The sequence below is a fragment of the Prunus dulcis genome, chromosome 3 (assembly GCF_902201215.1).
Source record: "Prunus dulcis chromosome 3, ALMONDv2, whole genome shotgun sequence".
In the NCBI taxonomy this organism is placed as follows: domain Eukaryota; kingdom Viridiplantae; phylum Streptophyta; class Magnoliopsida; order Rosales; family Rosaceae; genus Prunus; species Prunus dulcis.
This window is the reverse complement of record NC_047652.1, coordinates 14,436,058-14,446,551: the sequence shown is the minus strand read 5'-3', so window position 1 is coordinate 14,446,551 and position 10,494 is coordinate 14,436,058. Positions and strand designations below refer to the sequence as shown.

The 10,494-nt window shown below is 35.3% G+C and overlaps 1 protein-coding gene across 6 annotated transcripts; it reads right to left on the bottom strand.

Annotated features, from left to right (window-relative positions):
* Window positions 1-504: 504 nt before the first annotated feature.
* LOC117621526 (metal transporter Nramp6-like) lies at window positions 505-8,131 on the bottom strand. Of its 6 annotated transcripts, none has more exons than XM_034352068.1 (15): window positions 7,887-8,131; window positions 7,596-7,668; window positions 7,291-7,436; window positions 6,018-6,096; window positions 5,888-5,928; window positions 5,518-5,596; window positions 5,320-5,424; window positions 4,533-4,642; window positions 4,252-4,433; window positions 4,095-4,164; window positions 3,150-3,323; window positions 2,941-3,045; window positions 2,397-2,528; window positions 1,373-1,468; window positions 505-1,093 (listed from the first exon to the last, which is right to left on the bottom strand). In XM_034352068.1, exons 3-15 carry the CDS (start codon window positions 7,408-7,410, stop codon window positions 749-751), a joined length of 1,638 nt encoding a protein of 545 aa, XP_034207959.1. In that variant the 5' UTR covers window positions 7,411-7,436; window positions 7,596-7,668; window positions 7,887-8,131; the 3' UTR covers window positions 505-748. The 6 variants fall into 6 exon arrangements, with proteins under 6 accessions (XP_034207959.1, XP_034207958.1, XP_034207962.1 ...); XM_034352067.1 differs by having other exon boundaries at window positions 7,291-7,433; XM_034352071.1 differs by having other exon boundaries at window positions 7,596-7,665.
* Window positions 8,132-10,494: the final 2,363 nt, after the last annotated feature.

Genomic DNA, 10,494 nt, shown 5'->3' with positions numbered 1-10,494 from the left:
AAGCCAATCTATCCCCCCGTCCAAATTTTCTTTGCAAACGCATGACTAACCACTCAAATCAATGAACACAATCAAGCTAGATATGCTTGATTTTGGAGCCCCAAGGGAAAAATGAAAAATAAGGCCTTTTTTGTTTACACTTACCTCATTTTGAACAAAAAATATAATAAAAAAGTTTCAAACTCAGGTGGTAAGTAAGGTAGTTTAAGTTTTAAAAAAAATACCAACTATATGAAAGATAGAGAAAAAGGCCCAAAAATGTTCAAAATAAAAGCCCTAAAAGCACTAGTTTCACACATAAAAAGGCCTTTTTTGATAGAATATTTATTGGACTAGAGATGTGTATGAAGCCCCATTTTTTGGGGGCTGTTGCCCAGCCCACACACCCCGTGTGCCAGGCCTGTGCTTAAGAATGCTACCTACTCCCTATTTATCCTTCTACACATCAAAATCAATATTCCATCATTATTAAAGCACTGAAAAATGGAGAGGAAGTAGCTTATGGAGAGTGCAAACAACTTTTCTCCAGGGTAAAACATTGACAACACTAGATTTTGTGCAAAATTCTGGATTATATACAATGGGAAAACTAGAGCAGCAGACTATGAAAATAAAAACTTAAGCGTTTGCTTCTTGTCTTATTTTCAAGGTACACGAATCTCTAGAAATTAGCATCATTATTTTTCCTTCGGGGTGCCTAAATTTCCTAGAAAAGCTGCATTATTAATCTAGCTTACACAAGTATTCATCAGTCGAAATCTTCGGTAGACCTCCTTTGAGGGAGCTGCATGCTCACGATGTCTTCTCTTGCCAGACAGTACATCGATGCATTACCCTGCTGCTCATTTGCCAGTTGTCTGCTTTCAGGTGTTGTTAAAGCCAAAAGATGCGTTGCCTCTTTATTTTTACGGAAAACCAGATATGCAATTCCAGCCAAATACAATCCCATACCTGAGAATCCTAAAATTCCAAGAAAGACGACGGCCAGAACTTTGAAGTGGCTATGAAGAAGCAACTTGATAAATCCACTAATCAAATAGTATACATTTATGGCCATGAGCAGAGAACCAATGATCCAAGTGATAGCAGAAATCTGCAATTGGAGATAGATCCAATTAATAACTAAATGAAGAGCATACAGTAAACTTACAGTTTGGTGTACTTTTCTGTACTATGTCCAATGATTTAAGTTAATCATAGGAAAAAACGATTTTCCCAGAAAGTCGTAAATGCTTTGTCTATGCAATGCTGAAAGAGAGCGGAACATATCTCCAACAATTGGCATCTCAAAAAGCTTGTAACAAACAAATTAAAGGACTAGCAAACAGATTTCTTCAGTTATAATTGACTAACAACATAATCAAAAGCTTACCGCAGTAGAGTTGGCATATGCTCCCATCTTGGTCTTGCTGCTGGTGAACTTGAGAAGCGGAATAAGAGCAAAAGGCAGCTCAAACGATAGAATCATCTGCAGAAACAACATCAGAAGTAAGATATGATTTTTGGTTAGTGACATGAGGACACAAGCTACTAGACACATAAACTATTTTACCTGACATAACCTTTTCAATTTTTAATAATTTATTTTCATTTATCTAGGTTTGAGTCTGTGTCTATGCAATAATACCATTTCCAAAAAGAAACAAAAAAGAATAATAACAATGCACAAGTTCCTTAGCAATAAAGTGCAATACTCAAACCGGGCACAATATGAAGGTAAATGATGTAATCTAAACAGTAAATCTCTAAATGAGTGTTAGACACAGACAAACGACATGTCCAATTGGCCAATATGCAGAATCATAAAGCTGTTTGGTGATTTCAGGGCACGTCCAAAGGAACCTAACAGATCTAAATAAAATCAGACAATCATCAATTCATTTTCAGATTAAAATTTGACTTCATTTTGACAGAGCTTTGCGCTTTACAAAGAACATCTCCAGTACTAATATAATTACTCAACCATTCGAGAAAACGTGAAAAGAATATAAGGGCCAGAGTGAATGTATTAAGTGATTTCTGACAGGTCACCTATATCAGCATTGGATCATGTGAAGAACTTCATAAAATAATGCTAATTTCCTTTAACAATATTTGACAATATTGGTTCCATTTGCTTTAGTAGCAAGAGGAAGCAGTTCATATTATTCTGATTCCTGAGCATGAATATTGGTGATTTGGTACTCACGATTTTGTATGTAACACTGTCATTAAGCACAATTTAATACGTTTTCTAAGGAAAAAGTAACTTTATGCACTCCAAGCATACTAATATTCTGCGCACATAAATTATACGAACCAAAAGTATGTTTTCAAAAGAAAACAAGGCAATGTTCAGAAAAAGAGAACCCATGATTTGGAAGTAAAAGTATAATTTACAGGCAACTTTATCTTACTGATGCAATAATAATCAGCTTTCCAGCCCCAGCAGAGCCACCAATAACTGCAACAATTAAACTAGGGACTATTGCCAAGCATCTTGTTAAGAAGTTCCGAAGCCATGGTTTCAGTCGTAAATCTAGAAAGCCCTTCAACAAGAAATAAAGAAACATAAAGTAAAAACAAAACATGATGAGACAACAAATATAATTGAGCTGTTTTACATTTCAACAGTGGTAGAGAAACATTTCCGAGATACAAAGCAGCAATAAATATGTACACCTCTATCTAGTTATTGGTGAAAAACATTAAGATGCTTTGAGCACTAATTCACAGCATACTGATAAGTTGAGTTAGAAACAAATTAAACTCTCCAATAAGAAACAGGAAAGTCGTCCAGGAATCAGTCATCAATATTAAAATTAGCAATATAAACATAAAATGCTGGTACTGCAGTAAATTTAGGCTTATGTCAAAGTATATTTTGTAACTTCATAATAGTTTTGTTTAAACAGTGACCGTGCTTTAAAGGGAAAGAGTTTTATTTCTCTAGCAAGATACCTGCATAACATATTGCCCTGCATATGTTCCTGTTATAGTAGAACTTTGACCTGATGCCAGCAATGCTACAGCAAAAAGTTTGGAACTCCAACTACCTAAAACATTCTGTACATAACCATTATAAAACATCAGAATGAAAGTGAATTTTCTGTGAAATTCAGGATACAAAACATTTCAGCATAGCATATGACAACCAATGCATTACATACTCTTAGTAAAAAGGAAGCTTTATTCAAATCCAAGTCCGTGCAGTTCATCTGATCTTCTGCATTCAAATCTGCGGAATTGCAAACTGCACCACTTACAGAAATAACGGACACATTTATTAGGAAGGCCACCATGAGAGCAAAGCCACTTTCTATCATATAAAATCTGCATGCTTCCTGCAAACATGAAATTTTGTCAGATAAAGCTCCTTAGTATGTTCAACCATATTCCAAGAACATTATGCTATGGGACAAATTGAGATCATCTAGTCTGCAAAGTCTTTGTAGAGGTGATTTCATGAAATATCCAAGCACCAATAAATAAAGGGGAATAATAGAAGTGGCTAAGCAGCAACTAGGGATTGGAACTTTTCTTATTAATTTTTCATTTTTCAATAAAGTATACAACAAACTTCTCACCACACTATAAATTAGAAACATTAACAGAAATAAATTTCGCTTTTCACCCAAAAACATATGACAATTTAGACTCTACCACCAGCTACACATGATCTAGTATGACCAAGATGTAATTTGGATAACAATATGACCTTAGATAATAATTTCCAAAACAATAAATAAATGATAATAAATAAAACTGTGCCCGTTGTCAAAGCCTTTCATCTGCACCTTAAACTTGCCAATTAAAAAAAATTCTAGAAAATTATGGAGCTAAGGCAGGCTCAAGAGATAGAGGAATGTTAAAGATGGACAAATAGCAATGGACAACTTTGCCATTCATGAATCATCCACCTAGGGATATGTTCCACCAATAAAGAGTTATTCATATTACTCACTTATATTGTCTTTGTGAGGAGGATAGCCAAAGAGGCAAGAGTTAAAGACTAATAGACATGAGGGAACCGTTTTTCAGACATATTTACATTAAAGTTTTATTTTAGAAAAAAGACATAGTTGAAGATTAGTTTATTGAAGAAAAAGTATCACTTTGATGCCACAGACAGATCGTGGTATTTTCCTAGAGAGCACCAACGCAGAGTGGAGGAAGAGATTGTGCCTGTAACAAGTAGATAAAGTTAACAATGTGGAGCAGAAAGAATTAAATGAAATAACTCAGAAATATATGAAGCCACTAGAAACTTACGGCATAACCATAGCACCAAGAAGTGAAATTGCAAGACCAGTAGCGCCACTTCCTTTGAGTTGAGGAACAAAAAGCCCGTTCAAAACTTCAGCGGCATCAGGTTTTGCGTAGCCAAGCTCAGCAAAGAAGCATCCAGCAATTGTGAGTACAAGGAATGCAATCAAGAATTCAAGTTTCCTAACCTGCACGTGGAAAAATCTTCAGGTAGCTCATTTTAAACTGTAGGCATGGAAACCAAAGATCTCAAAGAATCAAGGAATATAGGAAACATATTGAGTTACCCCATACTGTTGTAATGCAAGAAGAAGCAATGTACTAAGTCCTGTCAGAAGAACGCCAATCCATATGGGTATGTTGAAGAGCATGTTCAATGCAAAGGCAGTTCCAATCACTGGTAAGGAAGAGCAGTTAGAACAAAATGAAGAAATATGTGTCTGATCAATTCAGCACTAATAATAGTAGATGTGATACCTCATTATCTTCCTATCTCGTCTTAATAATCAAAATCATTTAGAATCAAGAAAACTGTGGATTTACACATGCAGATGCACAAACATATATATATTTTTCGGGTTTTTCTGTTTATAATTAGTCATCAAAATATAGATTAAAATCACGCAGCTGCAAAAGCCTGTATTTACAATATATAAAAACCTAGTGCAATTTGACTATAAGGTAAGTAAACACAGCACGGGCAATTGTTAAAGAAAATTATGTCTAAGAAAAGTTAGGACTAGCCCTGCACGCACATAATGTATGTGCACGGGCATGTAAAATAAAATTTACCTAAGGTGTATGGGAGTCCTTTTAGCACTGTAAAAGAATATTTATGTACTTCTAAAAAAACCATTTATGAGCAATAGTACTACTGAGAAAAATCGATTCCTACATAAGCACTTCCAAATAGGCCTCTAGTCTCCTCTGAGACAGGACAGCTAAACTAGTTGTAGCTTTAAATTTCATCAGAACCATGAGTACCAAAGAAAAGGTTCTAAACATGGTTAAAAATCATTATCTGGTTCCATTCTGTCTGAATTTATACCAACATTTGATGAGTAAAAAACTGACCTTCAGGAATGTCACATGCAACTATAGAAATCTCAGCAAGAACCCAAAGGATGAAGTTTGTTACTCTAGGATATTCAGCTCGACAGTGCTCTGCCAAATGCTTTCCTACAAATTGAAACAACATTTTGTATGATAATGTGGAGAATAATGTTTAGTTATAAAAATTAAACGAAAGTAACTGACTTAAAAATCACATGCCTGTGACTACCCCGAGATTGGCTGCAAGGGACTGAATGATGAGAGCAGCACATGAAGCAACCAATATTATCCAAAGTAGCTGCAAAAAGAGATTTCTCTGGAAGGTTATCATCGATTCTATGCACTATTTCATCCTCTCGTTACAAGAGAATAAATAATCCACAATAAGATGCTCTCTATAATTATCATGTAGTTGGTAGATTGATAAGGTGGATGACATAGAATGACAACACTCCAGTCCAGAAATTCAGGACATGGTACAAAACAAAATGCCATTTCATGATTCACCAGTCCAGAGCCCTTATTTTGGAGATGCTAAAATTGCCTAATCTCAAAGGTAAAACAACTTCATTGATGATGAAATACACACCCCATACTTGTATTGTGCCCCTGACTGCAAGTCCGTCTCAACTGCAAGCCAACCACAAAAGATGAGGTTATGTTAAAGAGAACAAAATAAAAATAGAAGCAGAAAGTAAATGAACAGGTTACAATCTCACAATTTCCAGGATCTATATACGCAATTGAAACAAGAAACCCCGGACCCATATAGGCAAATAGGTTTTTCCAGCTTGTCTTCTGCATGAAGAAATGTTAATGGTCATCAATCAAAGAATTCCCAGTGAACATTTATTGCCCTCAAGATTCCTCACATTAGCAATAATCAGAAAAATAAGCTAATAAATAGACTGTTAGATAGGCATATTTTGTTCAGAGCTGAAATCCAGATGATATAGACTGACATATCATTCGTGTGTTTATGTGTGTGTGTGTGTGTGTGTGTGTGTGTGTGAGAGAGAGAGAGAGAGAGAGAGGGAGAGAGGAGATGAAGTGAATTCAGTTAAAAATACTCAATGAAATTAGCTATGCATATGGACCGTATAGAGTACAGTAACCCATTCAGTCTATCACCCACTGCAGGTACCATGGTGAATTCTCTGCATCCCAAAGGAACACAAATCAGATTTTCCACTTTTACTTGGATTTTGTTAATACTGTGTGTCAGCTCCTGAGCTTGCCTATATCTTCTTTCTTTTTTCTTTTTCTTTTTGTGACCAACAGGGAGGGAAAAATTCGAACTTGAGACCTCTTCTTCCAACATTAGGAAGAGAAATACCACTAGACAAAGAGCTTGTTGGTGGCCATATCTTTTTAACAAAAATATATATATATTTATTCACAGAATGTTTTCAGTTAATCATCCACTTTCTATAGAATGTTTTCAGTCATCCCACCAATCTTTTGTTACCATTACAATTTCTCAGACCCTCTCCAACTTCACCCAATCTCATAGTATTATTAATTTTGGGAGAAGAAACCCCAACACCCCTGCAGCCCTCTCCACTTACAAGGTGATGTATCAATGAAAACCCCTAAGTTTGTCATTCTTACATCATTTTCAAACACAACGTGATTCCTGTTTCTGTTTGACCTAATCCCATTTCACCTTCTAGGCCTGATTTGCTCAGCATAGTTAAATCATTACCAAAAAAGTACACAAGAAAACAAATTCTCAGGACAGATCATGGAATTTCTTATAAAAATATACATAGAAGTAAATGTTTCATTTAATCCAATATGCTTATTTCAAACAAATTGGGGTTGCCTATATACCAATATCCACCCTAGCCTAGTCTGACTACGAGTTAAAATTGCTTTCACTTTCCACTCTGTAATTGTGGCCATATTTCCCATTGAATGGCATAAACAATGATAATATACTAAGATTGAAACAAATTGCATAAAATATGACAACTAGCACATCAAACTCACATCAGGAACAACAATTTGATCTGTATCTGTGTTCTCAATCAGCGGCGCATTTGAGAAGCTTCGGTTTCCAGTGCTTGCAATGAACTGTGGCCGCTCAGAATTCGAACTCGTTGCAGCCATCTTTTCCACCGTCTACTTTAGCACTGCTGAAAGACAAAAGCTTCTATTATAGTGAAGAAACCTCACATTACAGTTCACCAGTACTCAAATTACAATGAGAATCTGTTTACTCATGACAGCACTTTCAAACTGGGATAACTTAACATAAAATATTAATTACAAAGCTGGGATATGATGGGAACTACCCTCTATTTGGTGGTAAAAGGCTGAAAGAAAAGTAACCAACTTTGAATGAATTTCCAGGACAGGATTCTGCTGCTGCCCAGTTGAAAATGAAAGAGAAAAAAGAAATGGGTTATGCAACCAAAGCTCACTTGATGGAACAAAACTACAAATTTGGATCCCAAATAATGATAAGCCGTTAATATCAAATCCACCTTTCTTCAAATACTTTGTGGGCAACCAAGTAGAGCTAAATAGAGAAAGATGGAAAACCAAGCACAACGGAATAGACATATTGAGAAGGCTACACAAACCTGGATTGAAGTCTTTTTTTCCAGAGAATGAGCAGAAACAACAGTTCACATCACATACAGCAGAACCCTCATGGCCTCAACTTACACAAACAGAAACTCAACTCTTTCTCTCTCTCTCTCTCCCTCTCTATGTCTCTGTGAGAAAATGGAGTCAGTTGCTGAACGGCTCTTCCCCTGGAGTGCTCTTCTTAAAGAACGCAAGCTAATAGCTACACTATCTCTCTATGTCTCTCACGCATAGTCAGAAAGACACATTCTCTTCTAACAAACACTCTGTTTTGTTTGTTTGTTTGTTTCCGATCCCACCAAAAAGAGCGAAGTACGTGTGTGTCTCTTTCGTTCCCAAGTTTCATTACTTTATGCTACTATTTCCATTTTTATTATCTCCATAAAATGATTAAAAAATCATTCTCAAAAAGAAATTTTCTAACTTCTTTTTTTTCGCACCAACTAATTAACAGGTGAATGCGTATCCAATTGAAGTTTTTGGTGTGTTTAATCGTAACTTGTATAAACCATACACAATTCAGGTGTGTTTAAAAAGTTATTGACTTTGAAGGAAATACATAATGAATTTTAGGCCATAATAATTCCAACTTTCTTTATCAATTTGGTGGATTTCTAAGACTCTTTTTTTGGGCCAAATTATAATAAGAGTCTAATTTGATGACAAATTCTCCTTTGTCAAAAAAAATTTTCTTAAAGTAAACTCTAGATGACATTGAATTACCCCACAAATGAGGTAACCTTTGAATATTTATACTTACAAGTTTAACCTAAGACGTCTCATACCAACTCTTTTACCTCTAAAAAATCATGTGAATTTGTACCTTCCTACCCTAGTAGTATTTATACTTACAAATAATAATAATAATAATAATCTCTCTCTTGCACTTTGGTAAAAGAAAGAAAAAGTTTTTAGTCATGGTGTGACGTGAAGAGAAGAAAGGAAAAGAAATGAGACAATTGTGTGAGACAAAACAAAATGAATGAACTTTTTAAAACAAATGAAAAACTAAATGCAACATAGTATTATGAATTTCATGGTTGTGGAAAGTGGGGGTGGGCATGGTACGGGATGATACGGGATGGAGGTCATTCTAATGTCAATCTCAGATAGTGGAATTGGGATGGGATGACACAGAATGAGAGTTTTTTAGAACACGTTCAAATCATACCGAACCCAAACGGGACCGATATGATTCGGTATCAATGTTTATACCATAAAAATTCTTGCAAAAATTCAGAAATCTTGCAATTTTTATAAATCAAGCCTCATACAAAGTTTACAAACTATCAAGATTCAAGAATTTGTTTATACACTTAGGGGCTTTCCCTTTCCACCGGTTTTATACACTTTGGAGAGAGAGAGAGAGAGAGAGAGAGAGAGAGAGAGAGAGAGAGAAGAAAACAGAATAATAGAGGGAAGGAAAGGAGAAGAGAAGGGAGACGGAGGAAACAAAGCTGGAGTCGAAATGTTCCTAGGAAAGCAGGAATCTGAAAAAGTTTTTCTATTTAAACCCCACATTTTTCTTTGTTCACCTCAATACTTAAGTCATTAAGCTTTTAAGTTTTATTATTGTGTAAAAAAAAAAAAAAAAAAAAAAAAAGGTCCTCCAACTTAATACTTAACCCTATTATATCAATACACATACCCCCACACACCTCACCACTCTTCATATTAAGTTTTAGAAAAACATAAACTCCTCTACACCCTATTGCCAGATTATTCATCTTTCAATCTAAGAAACCTACTACAATCTTATCTCCTATTCAAAAACCCTAAATTGGGATTGTGAGAGTAATATAGGTGAATAGGGAGGGAGTGGATATTACGAATTCCCCTAGCTTTGCGTTCCTTCCTTACCTCTCTCTCCCTCTCTTTCTTTTGTTAACAGATTTCTTCTACGCCCACTGCCCAACACTTTTGCTTGCTGATTTTATTTATCTCCTAAATTGACATAATGCCCTCAATAATATAAACATAGTGATCCATATACAACATATATATATATATAATAAGAAAATATACATCAAAATACCATGTGCTAGATTCCTTTCCCATAGCAGAACAAAATTCTTGATGAAGAACGACTACACTTGTAAGCTATTACTTTTAAAATATTTATCACACTATGTTACATTGAAAAATTATAGAATATGTTCTATAAATAAATAAATAAAATCAAGTGCAAAAGAATAGTGATGCAATAATGCCTGCAAAATGCTAGTATGAAACTGCAAGATGGACTTAAAGATCTTAGGGTTCGGGTGTGGGATGTGGGTTGTGAGGTTGATGAGTTTTTCTTTTCTTTTCCAGCTGGGTGTGTATTTAGAGGTAGTTTGAGAAGATAGTGAGGTTTTCTTAAAATTTGTGAAAATTTGAATTAGAAGTTGGGGTGAACAAAGAGAAGTGCAAAGTTTAAATAGAAAAACTCATATGAAATTGGGGTTTATTATTTACCTGGCACTGTTTGGTGCGGTATGGCACCAAACAGGATCACAAATCTGGAATCGGTGTCGTGCCGAACAGTAACACAAAATGGGACGGCACAAGATCGGCACAATTTCGGTATTCCGGTTCTAATGCCCACTCCTAATAGAAAGA

Coding starts and splice junctions, on each gene's coding strand:
- LOC117621526 (XM_034352068.1), bottom strand. CDS start 7,410: ATGGCTGCAACGAGTTCGAATTCTGAGCGGCCACAGTTCATTGCAAGC. Junction 5,929..6,017: donor GTATATAGATCCTGGAAATT/GTGAGATTGTAA, acceptor GTTGGCTTGCAG/TTGAGACGGACTTGCAGTCA. Junction 5,425..5,517: donor CAATCTCGGGGTAGTCACAG/GCATGTGATTTT, acceptor TTCAATTTGTAG/GAAAGCATTTGGCAGAGCAC.